This window comes from Gorilla gorilla, chromosome 14 (genome assembly GCF_029281585.2).
Source record: "Gorilla gorilla gorilla isolate KB3781 chromosome 14, NHGRI_mGorGor1-v2.1_pri, whole genome shotgun sequence".
NCBI classification, from domain to species: Eukaryota; Metazoa; Chordata; class Mammalia; order Primates; family Hominidae; genus Gorilla; species Gorilla gorilla.
This window is the reverse complement of record NC_073238.2, coordinates 26,344,255-26,368,959: the sequence shown is the minus strand read 5'-3', so window position 1 is coordinate 26,368,959 and position 24,705 is coordinate 26,344,255. Positions and strand designations below refer to the sequence as shown.

General features: G+C 46.2%; 1 protein-coding gene across 3 annotated transcripts; it reads right to left on the bottom strand.

Annotated features, from left to right (window-relative positions):
- Nucleotides 1–322: 322 nt before the first annotated feature.
- LOC115931076 (core-binding factor subunit beta-like) lies at nucleotides 323–21,172 on the bottom strand. Of its 3 annotated transcripts, none has more exons than XM_055359803.2 (4): nucleotides 20,850–21,172; nucleotides 20,527–20,613; nucleotides 13,582–13,698; nucleotides 323–504 (listed from the first exon to the last, which is right to left on the bottom strand). In XM_055359803.2, exons 1-3 carry the CDS (start codon nucleotides 20,925–20,927, stop codon nucleotides 13,630–13,632), a joined length of 234 nt encoding a protein of 77 aa, XP_055215778.1. In that variant the 5' UTR covers nucleotides 20,928–21,172; the 3' UTR covers nucleotides 323–504; nucleotides 13,582–13,629. The 3 variants fall into 3 exon arrangements, with proteins under 3 accessions (XP_055215778.1, XP_055215779.1, XP_063553199.1); XM_055359804.2 differs by having other exon boundaries at nucleotides 323–496; XM_063697129.1 differs by lacking the exon at nucleotides 323–504 and adding an exon at nucleotides 2,845–6,734.
- Nucleotides 21,173–24,705: the final 3,533 nt, after the last annotated feature.

The following is a 24,705-nucleotide window of genomic DNA, read 5'->3' as shown; positions in this document are numbered from 1 at the left end:
GCAACCTCCACCTCCGGGGTTCAAGCAATTCTCCTGTCTCAGCCTCCCAAGTAGCTGGGATTACAGGAGTGTGCCACTGTGTCCAGCTAATTTTTGTATTTTTTAGTAGAGATGGGATTTTACCATGTTGGCCAGACTGGTTTCAAACTCCTGGCCTCAAGTGATCTGCCTGCCTCAGCCCCACACAGTGCTGGGATTACAGGCGCGAGCCATCGCACCTAGCCTGATATAATCTTTTTAATTTGAAATATCTGGTGTGAGAAGGTGAATTAGAAAGGATGACGGCAAAACTGCTATAACACAAAGGCCCCAAAACACAGTAGCATATAGAAAACAGAAGTTTATTTCTCACTTAGTCTGGGAGGAAGCGGTTCCAGACAGCAGGCAGCTCTCTTCCTCCTAGTCAGTCAGGGATGTGTGTTCCTTTCATACCTTTGCTTTGTCTTCTCTTAGGGATATCTTTTCAGTTGCCTTGTCAAAGCTGTCTCAGGCACATCTGCCCAGCTCATGAAAGAGAGAAAACAAAGGAGAATTTACTCAATGCCGTCAGGCTTTGAGGACATGCTCACCTCACATTCCCCTGTGTCTACACCTGGCAACAAGAGCAGCTGGGAAATGGAGTGTCCAGCTGGGTGTCCCTCCACCCTCATGCAGCAAGGAAAGAAGAGATTTTAGTGGACAATGGGCAGTCTTAATCCAGGGCTCAAACCCACACCTGAGCTGTCCTCTTCCTCTTCTCTTCCTAAAGGAAGGGAAATAAAGTCTACAGCCCAGAAAACAATGTGACCACCCATCCCCTACCCAATCAGGTCCCTGCCATTCATCCCAAGATCAGCTGTCTTGGGAAAGTGGCTTGGAAGCCTCCCTCCAGAAAGACCACCCTTCTGTCCATCTTCTTCACATGGGTGGATGTGAGAAGTTTCTGTCCCCACTGCCTGCCTGCCACTTCCTGTCTCAGTTTCAGCTCACGCTCTAGCCCTTTGTTCCCAGTCACCAAGAGTGACTACAAATGCGGGGGAACAGGAGGACCTGAAACAGTCATGGAAATTGAGACTGGGACACAGAAGCCATGCTCAGAGACAGCCTAGGTGAGGGTTCTGATGCCAGGAAATCCAGCTACTACTGTGTAACCTAAAGTGGGGATTAAGCTCTCAGAACTTCAATGAACTCTTTTGGAAATAAGGATAAGAAACCCACTTGTCAGGGCTGTTGTGAACATCAAATGTGATCATGTATGTACCTAGTACATAGTATGCCTTCAATAAATGGTAAGGCAAACCCAAGGCAAATTCAATTCATGTCCATTACTCTGACCCAGCCTTTGCATAAATTCTTTTTTCTTCTCCTTCCTTGTCAATGCATGGCTCCCTCCCTCTTCTTTACTTCCTATCCTCATTCCCCTACCTTCTGAACCCTGATCTGGAATCTCTTTTCTCAGGAAATCTTCCATGATTGAAAAATTCCTGCTTGGCCCCTTCTCACTCCAATACTCTATCTTCGCCCATCTTCCATCTACCCCATGGTCCTGGCCCAAGTTTACACGTGTCCCATCTCTCCCTTCAAAAAGCATGCAGCAATGGAAGGGCTTTAAGTTTGTCATCAAGCAGATCAGAGTTCAGATGCCAACTCTGCTAAGTTCTAGCTTTAGGACTTTGTCAGATCACTTCCCCTCTTTGAATCGCTGTCTTCCCAACCCTCTGGTGAGGTCAAGTGTGTGGGCTGGTACATAAACGATATTTAATCTCCTCTGCTCTACCCAACCTCCCCCAACTCACACTTCCAGGACTAACTCTCTACTAAAGGGAGTTATTAGACCAAGAAAGTAATTCTCCCATTACCAGCCCCACTCCAACCCTGCACAGGCAAAAAGAAGTGACTTCGAGTCTATGGGTCTTGGAGGGACCACCAACCCAAGATCTAGAGCAGAGGAAGGACTTGGATATCCCAGCTTCCAGGGTCATAGGATCTCTCCCCAAGCCCTCATATGCAGCCCCAGTTGCAGGACTAGCTTCAGGGATAGGAGTGAAAGAGTTGATCTGATTCCAATCTTAGCCTGTAAGTAGTAGCTCACCTGTGCCTCTATTTTCAACCTTCCTAGATCAGAAGAGCAACAATATCAATGACAACTAATGCTTACATAGTGTTTCCTATGGGATAGGCATTGTTCCAGGCTCTTCGTACATATAACTCGTTTAATCCTGACACCAGTCTTTGAGCTAGGTACTATTAACCCCGTTTTACAGACAAGGAAACTAAAGCACAAGGGGTTAAGTAACTTGCCTAGGTCATACAACTCACATAAGGCATGACCGAGATTCAAAACCAGGCCGTCTAGCTCCAGAATCCATCCTGTTAACCACTCTGCCATAAAAAGAGCTAACATTTACTGGCAGTTTCTATGTGCCAAGCACTGTGGAAAACACATGGCATGTATTTCTTCTAATTCCAAATAACCCCCTGAGATAACTTCTATTATTAGTATCCCTGTTTTACAGGTCAAGAAACTAAGGCAGAGAGAAAAGTTAAGCAACTTGCCCTGAGTCACACAGCTAGATATTAATAGTTTCAGAACTCCTAGTTGTTTTGCCTCAAATCCCACCTCCCCATCCCTGCTCAAAGCCCCTCCCCTTCTAGGTGGGTTGTTTAGTTCCTATCACCAGTTCTTCACAAATCGGCTTTACCCCCCACAGCCTACAACAACCCTTGTTCTCCAAAACTCCTGTTGACCTCTGTCCCTTTCCCTTCCCACTTTCTCCCTAGTCCCTCTGCTCCCCACAAGGTCCCCCAAACCATTCTGTCTCTCTCCCTCTGCTCCCCACCCACCCTCCCCCACAACTCCTGCTGAAACAGATGAATTTCACCAAAAAAAGACCATCAGACTTTCCCCAAGCAGGCCCCACTGTGCCTGATCGCACACCCCCAGGGGAGGCACCACAGTGGCTAAGCTGGAGAGCCGGAAATAAAATCCTCATTCTACTTCCCTGCCCCCTCTTCCCATCACTCATCTGGGAATCCAGGGTGAAGAAGGGAGCTAAAGTGCAGAGCATTCATTTAATATTAACAAATTGAAATGAATTCTTTGAATGCCAGTTAACTTGGAGCAGCCCCTTATTAATAGTAATTTAGATTCATACTTGGGAGACGCAGGGACAGGGGCTGGGCCAAATGTGCCCAGAATGTCAATGTGACTGGGGAACTGAAAGGGGAGGGGCGGCAGTTTTACTTCTGCCCAGTTGGGTTCTGTTTCCCTGAGAGAAATAGTCACTGGAGGCGGATCTTTGGGAAACACAAATTACTTTTGTAAGTTTATTTTTGTTACTTCAAGGAATCTGAATAGTTTGAAGCCATGTCACACCATTTTAAGAGTTTATTTTCACAGTAATGCTAAAAAGAAGAATTTCCTCAGAGCTGGGATTTACTTCAAACCCTCTCCTAAGCCAAACCTTACTGATCAAAGGGACAAGTCCCCGGGCCAGCTCTCTACCCTTCTTTGTTCAGAGCTAGAGCGAGAGATCAATATGGGCTTCCCCAATCCCTGCCCCTTCTACCTTACCCAAAACTAAAGGGAAGAATCAACACTGTGTGTCTCTCTGAGAAGTCTCCCCCAGGAGGTAAAAGACCCAAAGGGCTGACCCTTAAGCTAACAGCTTACATTTAAGGAAGAAAAACAATCTGCCTTCACTTTTCTGAGAATTTAGGGAAAAAATGAGAACTTAAAATTCAATTTCATGTATCAGAGTTCTCCAGAATACAGCCAAGTGGAAAGAACTTAGTCCCAAATGAAAAAGTTGAACAGAAATTCTGCTCTCACTCGTTTTGCCGGCTTGGAGGTCAGACTGGAGGTGTCCTGAACTAGAACCAGAGCATAGGCTCTGACCCAAGAAGGACACTGTCTACTTCCCAGGCATCCCTCCTTGGCTGGGAGGAGAGGGGAGGATGAGTCCGTTGGAAGCTGAGAATTGTGGAAGCTGGGGATGGGAGTTTTGAGATCGAGGAGGCAGGAGCGTGAAGGAGGTCAGGGAAAGGCAAGTAAATCTACTAAACATTGCAGTTTATAAAATAAAAACCTTAAAAATGGTTTAACATGCAAAAGGTTAAATTTTAAAAAGAGGTCAGGTTTTAAAGAAGGTAAAATATCTCAAATTTAAACATAATAAAAATGAGGAAAATACACAAAACATTTCAAGCAAATTGTTCTTCAGAAGAGGAGAGGTTGGAATTAATCAAAAGACCTTTTTACACACCACCCCCCAAGTGTTTCCCAAACAATAAATTCATTTACAAAACAAAAAGAGGAATCAACACAAAACCTCATCCACATACAGAGAAAAATAAATTGTGGTGATTCTGTAACAGCTGAAAAACTAGTGAGGGAGGAGAAAAATGAATAAACTCTAAATCCATTAGGTGATATTTATAAATAGCAAAATTGGAGGATGGAATGGAGAAAGGAGTTGAACTTATCATTAAAGAAGTAACACATGTGAAAACATAAGGTGTAACTCACCCCCAAAGAAAACTCTCCATAAAGTAGCAAGTATAGAAATTTATTGAAAAGGAGGAAAGTACCACTCACCCCCCCCCCCCAATATGAGTGTATGAATTTGAATTAAAATTTTCTCCAAATCCGAGATAGGTTACACAAAAGAATACAACAAGATTTTTTTTCTTTCAACTAAGAAGAAAAACAAAATCCGATTTAAATTCACTAATGGGACAGGAAGGGAGGCTGTGGTTTGCAGGTGCTAGTAAACGGGGTGAAGAGTTTGAGGGGTAGAGGACCAGCTTACCTCGCTTTGGAGCCGCAGCGGCCAACAGGAGTGGCAAAGGACCCTGCCAGTGCCTGAGTGATAGGAGAAATAAGGAATAGGGGACTCGGGTGCCCCTAGACGAATGAGGAGGATGGAAAGACTGGGGGTGCCCATCTCCCCTCCTCTGCCCGCCTCCCTCCCTCTGGTACCCAGGCCTAGAGAGCTACTGAAAGTTACAAATTGCTTCCATTATTAGCTCATCCCGGGCGGCCTGGTCATTGGCCAGCCCCTGGCCACGTGATCCCTCATACCAATCGATCGAATTTCTAGTCGCAATTCTCGGTCTATCCCTCAGCTCTGGGGAGAAAGTGGGGGCTGTGGCGTGGGGGCTGAGGTCCAGTTTGGGGTGGGGTGGGAGAGGAGTCCTTGAGTATCCTGTCCCCGGGCCAAACCCTCAGAAGTCCAGTCTTCAGGACCTCCTTGAGCCGACTTCCACCGATGGAGGGGAATCTTCAGGGCGCCTGCTGGGTTCTCAGGACTCCTCTTCAGATCCTAGTTTGGACTCCTCCGGGTTAGAAAGGATGGGCTCAGCACATCTGGTGAGGCAGGCAGGTCCTCGCTGCAGCACAGAATGATCCCATGGCCCTCAAGGCGTGGTGTCAGCTGAAAGTTCACTGATCCGTGAGCCCTCTGCCTCCCTCCTCCCTTGAAAGAGCAGGGTGTGCCCCGCTTCTAAAAGCCCTGGGGCTCCTGCAAGCGGACACCACTTTCCAGGACAGGTGCAAACAGGGACGGTGTGAAGCCGAGGTGGAGACAATGCAATCTCGCGTGGCACTGGCGTATCCCACAGAAGATGAGGTGAATGTGTGTCACTGGAGGCATATGGGGTGATGGCAAAACCAACAATGGTGTCCAGGCATGTGCCCAGTGGAAAGGGGGAACAAGTGGCCTTTCCCTGAGTGCCAAGGAAACCCAAAGAAGACCTGGGAACCTGGACGGGGCCTGTGCCTCAGTCCAAGCCACATTTTGAAATGCCTGCCAGAGGAGCACAGAGGTTTCTGCAACATTCACCCCACCCCAAAGCCTCCACTGCCCAGGTAGCCCTGACACAACCTTCCCTGCACCCAGCCCCAACCCCATCCCCAGGCCCAGCCCAGTTACTTTGGTTTCCTGACATTCATTACAGCCAAAAGATTCAGGGAATCAGTCCACCTATGAGCAGAGGAGAGGATATCCCTCATTTGTGAGACAGGACGTGCAAAGGAAATGGGACACCACCTGTCCTAGAAGACAAGGCCAGTCATGATCACCTAGCGCTCATTCTACGCAATCCACCCACTGATGAGGTGAAACAAGGAGACCAAAGAAACTTCTCTGAGACACGCATGGAAGCCAAGTGTTCCAGGCTTATCAGACCTGCCCAATCCAGCAGAAACAGGTTTGGAGAGAGAAAGAGTCATGTCGCGGATCTCCAGAAAGTGTCCCCCTGATGGACTGGGAAGCGATCTTTGTAGAATTTATTCAGCCAGACCAAGAGGCAACTAGGCCCCTCAGAAACAGGGGAGACAGAGCAAGAGGGAGGACAGAGCACAGGCCAGAGCCCAGGTAAGTTACAGAACCTTGCCACCGCCACGGGCATAAGGGGAGGGGTGCGAAACGCGTGACTTGTCCAGAGAGGCCAGCATTCCAGGGACAGGAATTGTTGCCATCTCCCATTCCTGGCTTCCTCTTCAGAACTGTATCGTGGTGTGGCTTCATTGCTCAGAGAAGAGCCGTGCAGGGGTACAACCACCTTCTTGGAGGTGGGTCTGCTCCTCTCCTGCTGGACAATGAGCTGCTGTGGGGTTTTGTCCTGGGCTGGAGTATGGTCCTCTTGATCCTAGAAAAGAGGCCGCTCAGGATGGGGATGAGACTTCGATTGCTCCGGGACCGACGCATCTCCTCACGTGATCGAGGACTACACAAACCCAAAGTGGAACCGCCCTGAAAACGATGGACAACCAGCCACAGGACTCAGGCAGAGACGCAGAAAGAGGCTCACCAAAGACTGGCCGACATGCAAAAAATCCCATTTTGGCGAACAGAGCACATTCGTCCAAAGACACACATGCACACGGGCATACACACACAAACACACACACACAGACTGACAGAGAGAGGGAAAGAAACACACAGAGGGTGAGAGACAGAGAGAGAAGAGAGAATGGGAGACACACACACACACACAGTCCTACAGCCGTGGCACAGAAACACACACTCCCAGACAACCCCTGAGGCTAACAGTGGAAAATATGTATCTAAGAATACACTTGGAACAGAAATGTGAAAAACCAAAAGTAAGAGATATTATGAAGTATCAAATATAAAATGACCCAGTGCTCAAGAGGCAACAAAGAAAAGTGTAGAAGAAAATGATAAGAGGCATTGTGCCTTAATGAGTTTGTGCTACTATATAAGAAAATACACTAGGCTGGGTAATTTCTGAAGAACAGAAATGTATTTCTCACAGTTCCATAGGCTAGAAGTCCAATATCAAGGTGCCAGAAGGATTGGTGTCTGGTGAGGGCCTGGTCTCTGCATTCAAGATGGTACCTTGTGCACTGTGTCTTCAGGAGGAGATGCAATGTGTCCTCACATGGCAGAAGGCGGAAGGGCAAAACAGGGGAAGCCCACTCCCTCCAGTCCTTGTGTAAGGATCCTACACCCATTTGTGAAGACTCTCCCTTCATGACTGAATCACTACCTAAAAGCCCTACTTCCTAATCCTATGACATTGGTGATTAATTTTAGCAGGACACATTCAGATCATAGCTCCCTATATTCAATTTCTTAAAAATTATTTTGTTGTTTCACTTTTCTGTTTTTCAAATGGCTAAAAGTGCACAAAATTGGATTAATCATAATCCTTGGCTCATAGCACACACCTTGGCTCCTATTTCACCCTTGTCTGTGCCTGGGCCTCTGTGTAAATCTATTTGAACAATATGGTAATCACTTGTGAACTTACAACACAACCAAAGAACTAGGGTTCTGACCCTAACATCTGCTCCTCCTCTGTCCTTTTTCCTGATTTTCACCCTTCAGCCCGAGGGTAACTACTAACCTGAATTTATGTTTAGGATTCTCTTCCTTTAAAAAAAACACATTATTTTATTGCATACATATGATTACCCTAAATGACATGTTATTTAGTTTTTAAGGGTATAATTTATTTACCCATTCTCCTATTAATTTACCCATTCTCCTATTAATGAACATTTGGCTTATTTCCAGATTTTTGTTATTATGAATGGCATTACATGAGCATTTTTTTAAAACTACTTCTGGTACATATGGGCAAGAGTTTCTCCAGGGCCTATGGTAGAGGAATTGCTTTGCCATAACATATGAGAATGCTCAAATTTATAAGATAATCCAAATTGCTTTCCAAAGTGGTTGTTCTAATTTAAACTCTCACCTCCTGTATTAGTTTGAGATGATCTTGTTGATCCACAGTCTCTCCACATGTGGTGATATGGTTTGGCTGTGTCCACACCCAAATCCAGCTTGAATTCTATCTCCTACAATTCCCACATGTTGTGGGAGGGACCCAGGGTGAGGTAATTGAATCACGGAGGCCAGTCTTTCCTGTGCTGTTCTCATGATAGTGAATAAGTCTCTTGAGATCTGATGGGTTTATCAGGAGTTTCTGCTTTGGCTTCGTCCTCATTTTCTCTTGCTGCTGCCATGTAAGAAGTGCCTTTTACCTCCTGCCATGACTCTGAGGCCTCCCCCACCATGGGGGACTGTAAATCCAATTACAGTTCTTTTTCTTTACACCTCTTTTTCTTCTCAGACTTGAGTATGTCTTTATCAGCAGTGTGAAAACAGACTAATACAGTAAACTGATACCAGTGGAGAGGGGTGCTCCTGAAAAGACACCCAAAAATGTGCAAGCGACTTTGAAACTTGGTAACAGGCAGAGGTTGGAACAGTTTGGAGGGCTCAGAAGAACACTGGAAAATGTGGGAAAATTTGGAACCTCCTAGAGACTTGCTGAATGACTTTGACAAAAATGCTGATAGTGTTTTGAACAATAAGGTCCAGGCCGAGGTGGTCTCAGATGGAGATGAGGAACTTGTTCTGAATTGGAGCAAAGGTAATCCTCATGTTTTAGCAAAGAGAATGGCAGCATTTTGCCCCTGTCCTAGAGATTTGTAGAACTTTGAACTTGAGAGTGATAATTTAGGGTATCTGCTGGAAGAAATTTCTAAGCAGTAAAGCATTCAAGAGGTGACTTGGGTGATGCTAAAGGCCTTCGGTTTTATAAAGGAAGCAGAGCATACAGTTTTGGAAAATTTGCAGCCTGACAATGTGATAGGGAAGAAAATCCCATTTTCTGAGGATAAATTCAAGCTGTCTGCAGAAATTTGTGTAAGTAACAAGAAGCTGAATGTTAATCCCAGAAACAATGGGGAATATGTCTACATGACATGTCATAGGTCATCACAGCAGCCCCTCCCATCACAAGCCAGGGTCCTAGGAGGACAAAATGGATTTCTGTGCTGGGCCAGTTTCACTGTGCTGTGTGTAGTCTAGGGCCTTGTTTCTCTGCGTTTCAGCTCCTCCAGCCATGGCTGAAAGGGGACAACATAGAACTCAGGCCATGGCTCTGAGAGTGCAAGCACCAAGCCTTGGCAGCTTCCATGTTGTGTTCAGCGTGCACATGCATAGAAGTCAAGAATTGAGGTTTGGAAACCTCCACCTAGATTTCAGAGGGTGTTTGAAAACACCTGGATGTCCAAGCAGAAGTTTGCTGCAGGGGTGGTGCTCTGATGGAGAACCTCTGCTAGGGCTGTGCAGAAGAGAAATGTGGGGTCAGAGCCCCTATACAGAGTCCCTACTGGGGCACTTCCTAGTGGAGCTGTGAGGAGAGGGCCACTCTCCTCCAGACCCCAGAATGGTAGATTCACTGACAGCTTGCACCATGAGCCTGGAAAAGCTGCGGACACTCAACATCAGCCCATGAAAACAGCCAGGAGGTGGGCTATACCCTGCGAAGCCACAGGGGCAGAACTACCCAAGGCTGTGGGAGCCCACCTCTTGCATCAGCATGACCTTGATGTGAAACATGGAGTCAAAGGAGATCATTTTGGAGCTTTAAAATTTGACTACCTTGCTGGATTTTGGACTTGCATGGGGCCTGTAACCCCTTTGTTTTGGCAAATTTCTCCCATTTGGAACAGCTGTATTTACTTAATTACCTGTACCCCCATTGTATCTAGGAGGTAACTAGCTTGATTTGGATTTTACAGGGTCATAGGCAGAAGAGACTTGCCTTGTCTCAGATGAGACTTTGGACAGTGGACATTTGGGTTAATACTGAAATGAGTTAAGACTTTGGGGGACTGTTGGGAAGGCATGATCAGTTTTGAAGTGTGAGGACATGAGATTTGGAGGGGCCAGGAGCAGAATAATATGGTTTGACTATGTCCCTACCCACATCTCAACTTGAATTGTATTGCTTAGGATTCCCATGTGTTCGGGGAGGGAACAAGGGGGAGGTAGTTGAATCTTTATGGCTGGTCTTTCCCATGCTATTCTTGTGATAGTGAATAAGTCTCACAAGATCTGATGGGTTTATCAGTTGTTTCGTCTTTTGCTTCTTTTGCCTCCTTCTCGTATTCTCTTGCCACTGCCATGTAAGAAGTGCTGTTCATCCACGGCCATAACTCTGAGGCCTCCTCAGCCATGTGGAGCCCTTAATGCAATTAAGCCTCTTTTTCTTCCTTGTCTCGGGTATGTCTTTATCAGCAGTGTGAATACGGACTAATACATTTCGTATTGTCAAACTTCTTAATACTTGTGGAGAGAATAGATGTGTAGTATCTTGTGCATTTCCCTGATTACGAATGAGGTTGAGAAGATTTTTATGTTTTGCAGGCTTTCTCTTTTGTGAAATCCCTATTAATGCGTTTTCCCAATTTTCTGTTGGGTTGCTATTTTTAAAATTAGAAATAACTGTCATCAATCCAAAAGCTTACACATGGTGGATACCTTCACACCAGTTCACAGTACAAAGTAACTCCTTGCTTGTAGAAAACATTATTATCATCATTATTTTTGAGATGGAATTTGACTCTTGTAGCCCAGGCTGGAGTGCAATGGTGTGATCTCGGCTCACTGCAACCTCTGCCTCCCAGGTTCGAAGGATTCTCCTGCCTCAGCCTCCGAAGCAGCTGGGATTACCGGCGTGCACCACGATGGCCTGCTCATTTTTTGTATTTTTGTAGAGACGGGGATTCACCATGTTGGCCAGGCTGGTCTCGAACTCCTGACCTCAGGTGATCCACTTGCCTCAACCTTCCAAAGCGTTGGGATTACAGGCAGGAGCCACCACACCCAGACTAGAAAACATTATTCAATAGCAAACAGTAGCAATATGCTTGGGGGTTTTAGGATTGATTATTTTCGAATCTCTAGAAAAGCTCAATGCATTACCTTAGGCTATAATCTCAGGGCAGAGTCTCATCTGTTAATGGGGGGTTGGTCTAAGGGTCTTCCAGCTCTCAGATTAATGGTTTCCCATGTTGAACTGCTCCATGTCACCCACACATCCTCCGTTTTGTTTGTTTGTTTTTACAGAGACAAGGTCTCACTATATTGCCCAGGCTGGACTTGAACTCCTGGCCTTAGGCGATCCTCCTGCCTTGGCCTCCCAAAGTGCTGGAGTTACAGATGTGAGCCTCTGTGCTCAGTCCATCCTTGGCTGTTCAAGTGTACAGGTAAGTAGTAGATGCCAAGTTTACCTCCAGGTCAGTAGGGGCAGATGCCCCAGGGCAGAATCATAACCATAATCAGGCCTCCCACTGCATGAAGACATTACGTTCTGAAGCTTAAACCCGGACAAAGGTCTGCCCAGTAGCACTGTGTTCGTGAATGTCAGGTCAAAAATTTAAAACTGGGCCTATCCAGAAGAACCTGGTAGATGCAGGTGCAGTCCACAGTCCAATGGTCAGCCTTGATAACAGGCCACCTGTTCTTTCTCTTTATCATGGAGTCCTTGATGTAAAAATCGATGACACTTTCTTGCTTCTGGTGTGCTTCCATTTCTTCATTTTCCATAAGTAGTTTCCTCCATCCCACCTCCCAACAGGCCACAGTCAATTCAGGACATTTTAACCATGAAAATGAGTCTCCATAACAGGAATTTAGAGGCCAGACAGGGTGGATCACGCCTGTAATCCCAGCACTCTGTGAGGCTGAAGTGGGGGAATGGCTTAAGCTTAGGAGCTTCAGACCAGCCTGGGCAACATGGTGAAATCCTGTCTCTAACAAAAAATAAATAAATAAATAAAAATAAGCCATGTATGGTGGTGCATGCTACTAGTCCCAGCTACTCAGGAGGCTGAGGCAGGAGGATTGTGGGGCCAAGGAGGTCAAGTATGGAGTGGGCCAAGATCATGCCACTGCAATCCAGCCTGGGTAATGGAGTGAGACCTTATATCAAGAAAAAGAAAAATATTTAAAGGACAGACTGACTTTCTTGTTACAAGACAATGCTCATTTGCTATTCCATAAATCCTAGGGCACCTCTTAAGAATTATGCTAAATCTACACTACCCGTGCTCTATAAATGGAACAACAACACTTGGATGATATCAGAGCTGTTTACCGCATGGGTTACTGAGTATTTTAATCCCACTGTTGAGACCTACAGCTCAGAAAAAAAGATTCATTTCAAATACTTCAGCTTTTTGACAATGTACCTGGTGACTAAAGAGCTCTAATGGAGATGCACAGGGAAACGCATGCTGGTCTCATGCCTGCCAACACAACATCTATTCTGTAGTCCATGGATTGAGGCATCATTTTGACTTTCAAGTCTTATTACTTGAGAAATATATTTCATAAGGCTGTTACTGCCATAGGTCATGATTCCTTTGATGGATCTGGGCAAAGACAATTCAAAACCTTCTGGAAAGGATTCACTATGATAGATGCCACTAAGAACATTCATGATTCACCAAAGGAGGTAAAAATAGCATTAATAGGAGTTTGGAAGAAGTTGATTCCAACCCTCATAAATGACTTTGCGGGGTTCAAGACCTTAGCAGAGGAAGTAACCACAGTTGTGGTGAAGATAGCAAGAAAACTAGAATTACAAGTGGAGCCTGAAGATGTGAGTGAATTGCTGCAATCTTTTTTTTTTCCGTTTTCCTCTTAGTTTTATTTTTATAGCACTATACTTACATATATTTTTGTAAACAAAATATATCTCCTCAAACTTTTAAAGAAATTGTTCTGTTACTTTCCTTAAGGGTTAGAATGTTCTATGACAAATATTATGTACATGAAATTAGGAATGGAGTGATACAAAAGTTTAACAGTGGTTTTAAAAAATTATATTGGCTGGGCACAGTGGCTCATGCCTGTAATCCCAACGCTTTGGGAGGAAGAGGTGGGCGGATCACAAGGTCAGGAGTACAAGACCAGCCTGGCCAACATGGTGAAACCCCATCTCTACTAAAAATACAAAAATTAGCCAGATGTGGTGGCGGGTACCTGTAATCCCAGCTACTCAGGAGGCTGAGGCAGGAGAATCGCTTGAAACTGGAAGGCGGAGATTGCAGTGAACCAACATCACGCCACTGCACTCCAGCTTGGGCAACAAGAGCGAAACGCCATCAAAAAAAAAAAATTATATTACATCCTTATAACATGGAATGAAAACAAATCTGAGCATATGCTGGTATAATCAGATCTGTGATCTTTATTAAAATGTAAATTACCAGATAATCTCTAACAAAACAACCCACAGTATTTTAAATTGCAAAGAAATGTTTCTTACCTTGCCTGCTTCTCTTTCTAAGTCGACATACTCTCGGCTAGGTGTTTGTCACTGTTCTCCCTGCCAGCTGGCCGGAAAAAACTGGAGAGACAGATTGGTTCCTGTGGCCACAAAAGCCTTTTAGAAAAATCAATACAAACAGGATCAGGAGCAGGACATTACATAAATTATGCAAGCAGTCATTTATTTTTACATCAGTTTATGTCTTAAGCAAGGCAGCACAGAGAATACTTAAAAGTGAAAAAAAAATGCACTCATCATTTTTCTTAAGTATTAAGTTACAAACATCTGATTCCATTTTGAGGACATTTGCCATTGGCTGCTTAAATATAAAATCAGACATGGAATCAATACTTTCTTTCAGGTCATTTTTTGCTGACGTTAGGATCTCACACTGCTAATGTCTAACCAGAAGCCACCATCCATCTTTGCATTTAAAAACTTATATTTTTAAATGTAAAAATTTCTATTTTTAAATGTAAAAATCACTGAAAATCTAAAGATTTTGAATTTTAAAGAACACCACAATTTAAAATTGTATAAATGAGACAATTTAATTTTCCTTGATTTCCCTTGCTGAAACACTGCATAGCAGGCAGTACATAAAAAATGCACTTGGAATTGTCTCTCCTCTGATAAACCATACATCGGCATGGGATGTGACAGTACTCTCTAAAACCCTAGATGATTTTTAAAAATATGTCTTTTCTCACATTTGACTTTAGGATAACTTGGTCTGACTACAACAAAGAGAAAAGTATTCATCTAATATTTATAAAAGATTTGGATGTTAGAGCTCAACAGATGCAACAACCTAAAACCACTTCAATAAAGTGTCATTTTATGTAGGCCTTGAGCAAGTTACCTCTATATTTCCCTCATGCAAAAAACAAAGACATTACCCCTTTCCCAAAGGAAATTAAGAAAAAAAGAAGTAAAAGCATTTTTGAAAAAATACATTTTTCATCATCTAAATGTAAACTCTTGTTTGCTGAAACCAGAAAAAGTTTTTTATTTGGTTTATTCTACTAATTAAGTTCTGAAGCATAACTGGTTTCCATGCATAGAGTCTTCATCTCAAATCAAGAGGTTCACATTTGGGGCAATTTGTTTAAAGCCATCAACCAAGTTAGCTATCCAATAGTTCCCCTGACGGTTAACAGCTTAGATTCTTTAGAGGTAAAAATTATACTTCCTATTTCTATTACTGGCACTGTTGGTACACTTGTCAACCTAAATGCTAAATCTCTAAACCTCTTTGATGGCATTTCCCTAATCAACTGGGGTACCATTTTCATGTGGTAAATGTTTTATATCCATAGAAACTGAGCTAACATCAATATTACAACATCATTTTAAAAAATCTTTCAGGCAAGGAGCAGTGGTTCACACTCGTAATCCCAGCCCTTTGGGAGGTGAGGCAGGTGGACCATCTGAGGTCAGGAGTACAAGACCAGCCTGGCCAACATGGTGAAACCCTGTCTCTACTAAAAATACAAAAAATTAGCTGGGCATGGTGGCAGACGCCTGTAATCCCAGCTACTTGGGAGGATGAGGCAGGAGAATCACCTGAACCTGGGAGGCAGAGGTTGCATGCAGTCAGCTGAGATTGCACCACTGTGCTCCAGCCTGGACAACAAGGCGAGACTCCATCACAAAAACAAAAAACAAAAAAAACTTCCCATGTACTACGAGCATAAATCTTAACAAAAAACCCCCCAACACTAGTTAAAAAAAAAAAAGTTTCTGGGAGGGAAACTGCCCAGGCTGTATGACCTGAAGCATAACTCAGTTTCCTCACTAATTATTTGTAAAGTACTTAAAACAGTACCAAGTAAATGCTATGAAAGTGTCTGCTGAATAATATGATAAATAACTTTAAGCTCAACAAGAAAGCCAACTTTTTCAGCTTCAGATAATGAAATTCTCAGAGCAGAGTGGTGGCAGAAAAGACACAGCCCATGAACGACTGCCCCGTGTCAAAATCCCTGTGGCTTGTTTCTTCAGTATTCACCTAGTAGCAAATCCTTCCACCTCCAGTGTACCCCAAATCAGTTCTGTGCTAAGACACTCTGCAGATCGTATTACCTCATCTCCTGTCTTGATGCCAACCTCAGAAGAGATTTCCTGCTTCATCACTATATGTCCATTATCTCATAAAGATCCCTCTCTGAGACAGAAGTGGTAAACACAGATCATTCTAGAATAACATTTTCCAAACTTATGTGACCATGGAATTCTTTTAATGAAATACCTACATATAGGTAAGAGTTGGAAAAAGTCTGTTCCAAAATATTAATGTGGTGTCAACATCGTCATAGGAAAATAAAGATAAAAATAAACAAAATGAAAACATTAAAATGCTACACTAGTATGATGCGTATATTTAAGATTTCCAGGTTGTCTTATGCTTTATAGGTTTCACAAAGTATAAAATAGCACAACTTGTGCCAATCCAACATACTTTTTACCATTCAATCTTCAGAATTAGAAATATGTATTAGTTTTTACTCTTCTCACCACAGAGTAACCATACTTCTTATAAATATTTTTTCTTTATTTGATTATTAGTGTTGAAGACGTCTCCAACATTCTTAACTACAGAAGAACTGGTAAGAATAGGCCGGGTGCAGTGGCTCAAGCCTGTAATCCCAGCACTTTGGGAGGCCAACACGGGCAGATCACGAGGTCAGAAGTTTAACACCAGTCTGGCCAATATAGTGAAACCCCATCTCTACTAAAAATACAAAAAATTAGCCGGGTGTGGTGGCGTGCGCCTGTAATCCTAGCTACATGGGAGGCTGAGGCAGGAGAATTATGTGAACCCAGGAGGCAGAGGTTGCAGTGAGCCGAGAGCCAAGATCATGCCATTGCACTCTAGCCTAGCCAACAGTGGAAGATGCCGTCTCAAAAAAAAAAAAAAAAAAAAAAACGGTGAAACTCTGTCTCTACTAAAAATACAAAAACAAAATTAGCCGGGCGTGGTGGCAGGTGACTGTAGTCCCAGTTACTCGGGAGGCTGAGGCGGGAGAATGGCGTGAACTCAGGAGGCGGAGCTTGCAGTGAGCCGAGATCGTGCCACTGCACTCCAGCCTGGGCGACAGAGCAAGACTCCGTCTCAAAAAAAAAAAAAAAAGAATTGATAAGAATAAATCAAGGTCGGGTGCAGTGTCTCACTCAGGCGGGCACATCACTTGAGGCCAGGAGTTGGAGACCAGCCTGGCCAACATGGTGAAACCCATCTCTACTAAAAATACAAAAACCAGCCAGGCGTGGTGGCAGGCACCTGTAATCCCAGCAAGTCAGGAGGCTGAAGCAGGAAGTGGAGGTTGCAGTGAACCGAGATGGCACCACTGCACTCCAGCCAGACTGACAGAGTAAGATCCAGTCTCAAAAAAGAATAAATCAGATTCTACTACAGATTCTTCAACCTGTGTTCGCTTTTATTTAATGCTGATTGGGTTTTACAGTTAAAAACTCAATTGGCATAAAATAAGGAGGCTGATTGAGTTTTATAGTTAAAGAGAGATGATCAACACAGCCTTTAAATTATTTCACATCTAAATGCAAAATGAGGCTGGGAGTGGTGGCTCACGCCTGTAATCCCAGCACTTTGGGAGGCCGAGATCGGTGGATCACCTGAGGTCAGGAGTTTGAGACCAGCCTGGCAAACGTGGTGAAACTCCGTCTCTACTAAAAATACAAAAATTAGCTGGGCGTGGTGGGATACGCCTGTAATCCCAGCTACTCAGGAGGCTGGGTCAAGACAATCACTTGAACCTGGGGGGCGGAGGTTGCACTGAGCTAAGATCATGCCACTGCACTCCAGCCTGGGCAACAGCAAAATGAATTCTTCATTAACCTCACTGATACATCAAGGAGATGTTCCAAATAAGAAGAGGACAACTGGGGCAGGAGAAAGGTTGGGAATAGTTTTGAGAACTATGGATATCCTTGCCATTTATGGCTGCTGTCAAAACAGGCAAAATAATGCCTTTTTCCACAGCCAAATAGGAAGAAACCCAGCCTGTTCATAAGTCATAAGACAAATTTCAGGCATTAAATTAAGCAGCCTCTAAATTCAAATAATCAAGTACCTCTGATATAAAAGGTATTGTGAAAAATAACTGTATCCAGAGGGGTTTATACAAAATTAATGAGGTCTCTACCCTCTAGGAGCTAAGGATCCTGTAATTAAATGTGGGTTAACACTGAATTAAAGGAGGGAAACTAGAAAGAGAGAAAACTAGGAAATGTGAAATTCCTCTCCAAATACCAATAGTTACATTATTTAACAAAATAAGACATGAGCCGTCTTAAGTGCAAACCTTACACAGCATTCAATCTACCTTCTTTAACCTTTAATACTTCTCAGAAATTTAAAACTTGTAAAATGTGTCGGATCAGATACTTGTTTTATTTTTGGAGACAGGGTCTCACTCTGTCACCCAGGCTGGAGTGCAGTGGTACGATCATAGCTAACTGCAGCCTCGACCTCCCGGGCTCAGGTGAGGATCAGATTATTTGGAAGCGGGGAAGGTCTAGAATGTCTAATTCATCCTGGAAATAAATTCATGACAAACACTAACCACCTATAATACTACTATAATATTACAGCATTTCAGATATCCTATGGGTTGAATTCATAATTCCATTCAGCAAAGTCTGAGATGACAGAAAACACCCTACTAGCTATGATTCACCAAATTTCCAAAAAAATTCAGCTTTCAAAGTTAGTGATGATAATACAACACATGGGGCTGCGTATGGTGACACTGAGCTTGTAGTCCCAGCTATTGGGAGGCTGAGGCAGGAGGATCGCTTGAGCCCAGAAGTTTGAGGCTGTAGTGCCTCATGATTGTGCCTGTGAACAGCCACTGCACCCCAGCCTAGGCCACACAGCAAGACCTCTCTCTTAAAAAAAAAAAAAAAAAAAAACGAAACAAGACCAGACGCGGTGGCTCACACCTGTAATCCCAGCATTTTGGAAGGCCGAGGTGGGAGGATTACTTAAGGTCAGGAGTTCAAAACCAGCCTGGCCAACATGGTGAAACCCTGTCTCTACTAAAAATACAAAAAAATTAGCCGGGCGTGGTGGTATGTGCCTGTAATCCCAGCTACTCAGGAGGCTGAGGCAGGAGAATCGCTTTAACCCGGGAGGCGAAGGTTGCAGCGAGCCAAGATCATGCTGCTGTGCTTCCAGCCTGGGTAACAGAGCGAGACTCCATCTCAAAACAAAAAAGCAAACAGTGAGAGTACAAGTACTTTGTAACTTATCTTTTATACTTGCATCCTTCACCTCCAGGAAATTCTATCGTCAGGTGTACCACCTTCCCTTTGCAAAAGGTAACCCAGGCAAAGGATGACACGATCATCGCACCAGCTAATGAATTCTTTTCTTATACCACTCACTGCCAAAACCTAAAAGTATGTCTTATGCACTTCAATCATATAAATACTACAATTACTCAAGAAATTTGCAAGTGGGCTAAAAGCTTGAGACTCTCTTTCATAACATGCACTAATGACCAAATATTCAGGAGCTCCTGATAAATTTAACCAATATCTTCTCACTATTACAACTCTAAAAAGCCTTCACTTAAAATATCAAAATATTCTTTAAAAATAAATTTGAGTTCAGTGATGTAAAGGGAGAATTTTATGGCATATGAATTATATCTGAATAAAAATAAACTGGTTTTATAAAGGGGGTGGGAGAAGTAAATTTCCAACGTCTTCTTACTGTTAACCCAAATTCAAATCGCACCTAGCTTCAAGCCTCTAACAATGCAGTGAGTCCAAGTCACCGAGCAGAGAGTAACAGCATTCCATTAGACAGTGCTTCAACTTTTTAAAAAATAATCAGGCCAGACGCAGTGGCTCACGCCTGTAATCCAAGCACTCTGGGAGGTCGAGGAGGGCAGATCACTTGAGGTCAGGAGGCCAGCTTGGCCAACAACGTGAAACCCCGTCTCTACTAAAAATGCAAAAATTAGCCGGGCGTGGTGGCAGGCACCTGTAATCCTAGCTACTAAGGAGGCTGAGGCAGAAAAATCGCTTGAACCCAGGAGGCGAAGGTTACAGTGAGCCGAGATTGAGCCACTATACTCCAGCCTGGGCAACAGAGCAAGACTCTACCTCAAAAAAATAGTAATAATCAACCTCTTTCCTTGGCTTCTTCCTACCACTCCCTCTTCATCAGCACCTCCAACAAGGCAAACCAAAAAGATGAGAGGAACTAGGACCCTTGGATTTTTTTTTTCAACCCAAGGTCTGGTGAAGACGCACTAAATCTGCCTCCTAAAACAAGGACTTCGAGATCAACCGTGGGTTTTGCCCATCTGTGCAGTTTTTAGGAACGGCAGCCCTACTCAGGACATGGGGATAATGGTTCCTTTCTGATTCTCCTGAAGCTTAACATTCTAAGAAAATGACATTTTTAGGGCCTTTTTCCCCACTCCTCTCTCTATTAGAATAAATAACTGGAGGAAAGATTTCCACTCGGTGATCTGGTAGTGAGACCGCTTGACACAGAGAATTACCGACAGATCTACCTTCTAAGAAACAAACTATCACCGACCTTGAATGAAGCTCCACTTCTTTTTCCAAATGGGGGTTTGCTTGCTACAAATACCCTGAACCCTTCTTCGGTGTCGCCGCCTAAACAATGCCCTTCGCTTGTTTAGTCTGGCTCGGGTTCGAGCTCCACTCGCGGTGCTCCGTTGGCCGACACGCGCCACCGCGGCGAGCCCCAGGAAAAGCGTCTCCCTGCGAGCACCGGCCTGCGGCATCTGGTTTCGCATTTTGAATCCCGAGTAGGAAGTGAGATGGCGCCCACTCAGTTCCGGGAGCCGCAGCAGCCGCGCCGCCGTCCGGAACCGGCCTGGGCCACCGTGGCCCCGCGCAACAAGTGACCCACGCGTGCCCCGGGCCAGCCGACTTAACGATTTCCGAGCGGCCGTCGCGGCAGGCGTTCTGGAAGCGCGCCTGGGGTTCTTCGTGGGGCCGGTCCCTGAAGCCCGTGTACTTAATCTGCAAGGCAAGACGGCCCGAAATTAGGAGCCAAATCCGCGGCGCCGCCCGCGCGCCCGCCCTCCCAGCGCGGCTCCGATAAGGGCAAGCAGAGGCTGTGGGCGATGGCCGCCCCGGCGAGATTGCCTCTCCGCGGGCGCACCGACCGGGACTCCCGGGACCGCGCCGCCCAAACTTTTCTCCGCCCGGGCCCACTCGGGGCGCGCTGCGGCCTCCTAGCCGCCCGCCCGCCTCACCTCACACTCGCGGCTCTGCTTCCTAAAAAACTCCTCGTTCTCGAACTTGCTTCTCTGGTCGGGCACGACGCGCGGCATCTTCCCGCCCTGAGGCCGCGCCGGCCGGCCGCGCTCGGGGCTTGCGCGGGCACCCGCTGGCTGGCTCCGCGCTGACCGACTGACCGCCCACCCGCGGCTCCCGGACGCCCGCTTCCCTTTGTTTCAGGCGCCCGCCCGTGTGGGCTCCCGTTCCGGGCAGTCTGAGGCGCCGCCGCCCGCTCGAGCCCAACCCTCGCCGCCGCCGCCCCCTCAGCCGTTGCCTGCCGCCCGCGCAGCCCCAGCGCTCGCCGCCCCCGGCCGCCGCTGCCGCCGCCACTTCCTCTCACCGCCCACCCCGCCCCCGCCGGCCCCACCCCTCCTCCTCGCGCGCCCTCCCGCCTCCAACTCCGGCAAACAAGACGCACCATTCACAACTCCGCGGCCCACGCCGCGCATGCGCCACCCGCCCGCTGGCGGAGCTGCCGGGCTGTGGCGCCCCGGGGCTCCTTCCGCACCAGGGCCCTTCTCCCCCTGCTCGCCCGCGGCCACTCGGCGTGGAGCTGTCGTTGGGGGATCCGCCTGGCCTTTAGCAGATGGGAGTAGCCAGCGCAGGCCTTTTCTTCCGCCCTTCCTCGGCCATCTGGAACTTCTGGGTTCCCCAGGTGCGGGGAGTAACCCCAGATTGTCACTTGAACGTGAGGAAACCTAAGTCCTTGGGGACTTTTCGTCCCTAAACCGACCGGCAGGGGAGTAGGCTGTACACGTTGAAGACTGAGGTGGAAACGGACCAAAGAATCCAACCGAGTCATGGCAGAAAGGTCGTGGCTTTTGGAGTCAGATGGGTCTCAGATGGGATCCCACTCAGCTACACTACCTGCTGGCTGGGGCCTTAGATAAGAATTGGACCACTAAACCTCAGTTTCCTTATTTCCAAAATGCAGACACTCCTAGGTTTGCAGTGTTAGTGTGAGAACCTTTATGTGGGTCTAGTACACAGTGGGAGCACAATAAATTTAAGTTTCTAAAGAAGAACAAGCTGAGTTAAGAATGTAACCAATTGCCAGTCCATATACTTACTCAATGTGCAATCAGCTGCAAAAAATAAGATCCATAAATTCTAGGGAAGTTGTTTAGCCCAAACTGGAGAAAGTCTGACATGGGATTTATGGCAGAGTTTGATTCAAAGTTAGTCCTGTGGCCGGGCACTGTAGCTCATACCCGTAATCCCAGCCCTTTTTTTGTTTTTGTTTTTGTTTTTAAACAGAGCCTCGCTCTGTCGCCCAGGCTGGAGTGCAATGGCGCGATCTCGGCTCACTGCAACCTCCGCCTCCTGGGTTCAAGTGATTCTTCTGCCTTTGTCTCCCGAGTATTTGGAATTACAGGCGCCCACCACCACGCCCAGCTAATTTTTTTGTATTTTTAGTAGAGACGGGGTTTTGCCATGTTGGTCAGGCTGGTCTCGAACTCCTGACCTTAGGTGATCTGCCCGCCTCGGCCTCCCAAAGTACTGGGATTACAGGCATGAGCCACCGTGCCTGGCCTAATCCCAGCACTTTGGGAGGCCAAGGCGGGCTTATCACCTGAGATCAGGGGCTCGAGGCCGGCCTGGTCAACATGGCAAAACCCCATCTCTACTAAAGTACAGAAATTAGCGGGGTGTGGTGGCACACGCCTGTGGTCTCAGCTACTCAGGAGGCTGAGGCAGGAGAATCGCTTGAACCCGGGATGTGGAGGTTGTAGTGAGCCGAGATGGTGCCACTGCACTGCAGCCTGGGCCACAGAGCAAGACTCCGTCTCAAACAGCTACTCGGAAGCTGAGGCAGGAGAATTGGTTGAACCTGGGAGGCAGAGGTTGCGGTGAGCCAACATCGTGCCATTGCACCCCAGCCTGGGGAACAAGAGCATAACTCCATCTCGGGGGGTAAAAAATCCATGAGGAAGCACTCTTGCTCCACAATGGGTCCAAGGAGGGCTCACAGACCTCCAAGTTGATCTTGGCCGAAGACTCTAGTAATAATTGTTTCTGCCATGGGAAATGTGGAATAAATAAAAATTGAAAGATCTCTAGAATGGCCTTGATGGCCATGAGCTTAGGCAAGGAAAAGGTCAGGGTCAAGGGAGCTAGACCTGGAGGGGTGGGAGTGCAAAGCAGGGCAGGGCGCTCTCATTGTCACCCTCAAGGAGGGGAGGAATGATGTCCTAAGGGAAAGGGACAGCAAAGCCTGCCAAGCAGACCCGGAACAGCAGCCCCACAGACAGCCTTGGGCAACTCCAGGCCACAGGGTAACCGACACTCTGCGTAGTCTGGCATCCAACAGCCAGGATGACCGGGAAATAAGCCACAGGCTGAAGGAGGCCATCTCCTCGGCTGACCTCTATATGCCTTTTTGGTTGTTAATTTTTTTTCACTTATTTAAAAAAACTGAATTAAAGGAAATTTATAAAGGAAATTTTCACCCATGTAAGGTACACTTAAGTCTGTGCTCCTAACAGCTTTGGCAGCTGTTGAGTTGGGTATGGGTTGGCCCAGACACCATGCTATGGGTGTTTGCTAAGGGGGTTTTCTAAGATCCAGCTCTACTAAGGCCCACTCATGGAAGCTTAGAGGTGTCTTTTCTGTGCCAAGAAACATCTGCCCCCACCGTCCCAAAACCTGACTGAATTATCTGAAGTCCGGTCATCTGGAATCTTCCTTTCATAAGGATTCAAGCCAACCAAGGGCGTCCTCTGAGTATCTCCCTAACTTCCTAGGTGGGTGGCTGCTCCTGCAGGCTCCTAAAGCTGATCTTGGGTGGGTAAGTAGATAATACACAATGAAGCTGAGGAGAGCGCAGGAACCCTCACTTGCCTAGTGCAACTGTGAAGCTCTGTTCAGGGTGCCTTCATGCACCTTATCACAGTTAATTCACACAACCACTTTCTTTTTTTTTTTTTTTTTTTTGAGACGGAGTCTCACTCTGTTGCCCAGGCTGGAGTGCAATGGCGCAATCTCGGCTCACTGCAACCTCCACCTCCTGGGTTTAACCGATTCTCCTGCCTCAGCTTCCTGAGTAGCTGGGATTACAGGCGCCTGCCACCACGCCCAGCTAATTTTTGTATTTTTAGTAGAGAAGGGCAGGCTAGTCTCGAACTCCCAACCTCAGGCAATCTGCCCGCCTTGGCCTCCCAAAGTGCTGGGATTACAGGCGTGAGCCACCGCACCCGGCCCACACAACCATCTTCTAAGTCAGGTCTTCTGTCTCCCGAGAGATGAGGAAACAGACTTTGAAAAAGTAAATAAGGCCAGGAGCGGTGGTTCACGTCTGTAATCCTAGCACTTTGGAAGGCTGAGGCGGGTGGATTGCCTGAGCTCAGGAGCTCGAGACTAGCCTGGGCAAAACAGTGAAACCCCGTCTCCACTAAAATACAAAAAATTAGCTGTGCGTGTCAGCGTGCACCTGTAATCCCAGCCACTCTGGAGGCTGAGACAGGAGAATCACTTGAACCCAGGAGGCAGAGGTTTCAGTGAGCCAAGATCGCACCACTGCACTCCAGCCTGGGTGACAGAGCAAGACTCTGCCTCAAAAAAAAAAAAAAAAAGTAAAAAACGTAAAAAAGGACAGTGACGAGAACCTGATCCATTTGAAATAACAAAATGGGGGCTGGGCATGGTGGTGCACACCTGTAATCTCTGCAGTTTGGGAAGTGGAAGTGGGAGGATCACTTGAGGCCAGGAGTTTGAGGCCATCCTAGGCAACAGAGTGAGACACCCCCCCCCCCCAATCTAAAGAAACTAGCTAAGCATTGGGATACATCATCTTCATTCCTTCCTCACCACAACCCTGTAAGTTTAGTATTA

Excerpts from the sequence above, each read along its gene's own strand:
- LOC115931076 (XM_055359803.2), bottom strand. The coding sequence starts at position 20,927 with ATGCCGCGCGTCGTGCCCGACCAGAGAAGCAAGTTCGAGAACGAGGAG. Across the intron at positions 20,614-20,849 it reads AGCAGAGCCGCGAGTGTGAG|ATTAAGTACACGGGCTTCAG; the intron begins GTGAGGCGGGCG and ends CTTGCCTTGCAG. Across the intron at positions 13,699-20,526 it reads GCGACGGCCGCTCGGAAATC|GCTTTTGTGGCCACAGGAAC; the intron begins GTTAAGTCGGCT and ends TTTTTCTAAAAG.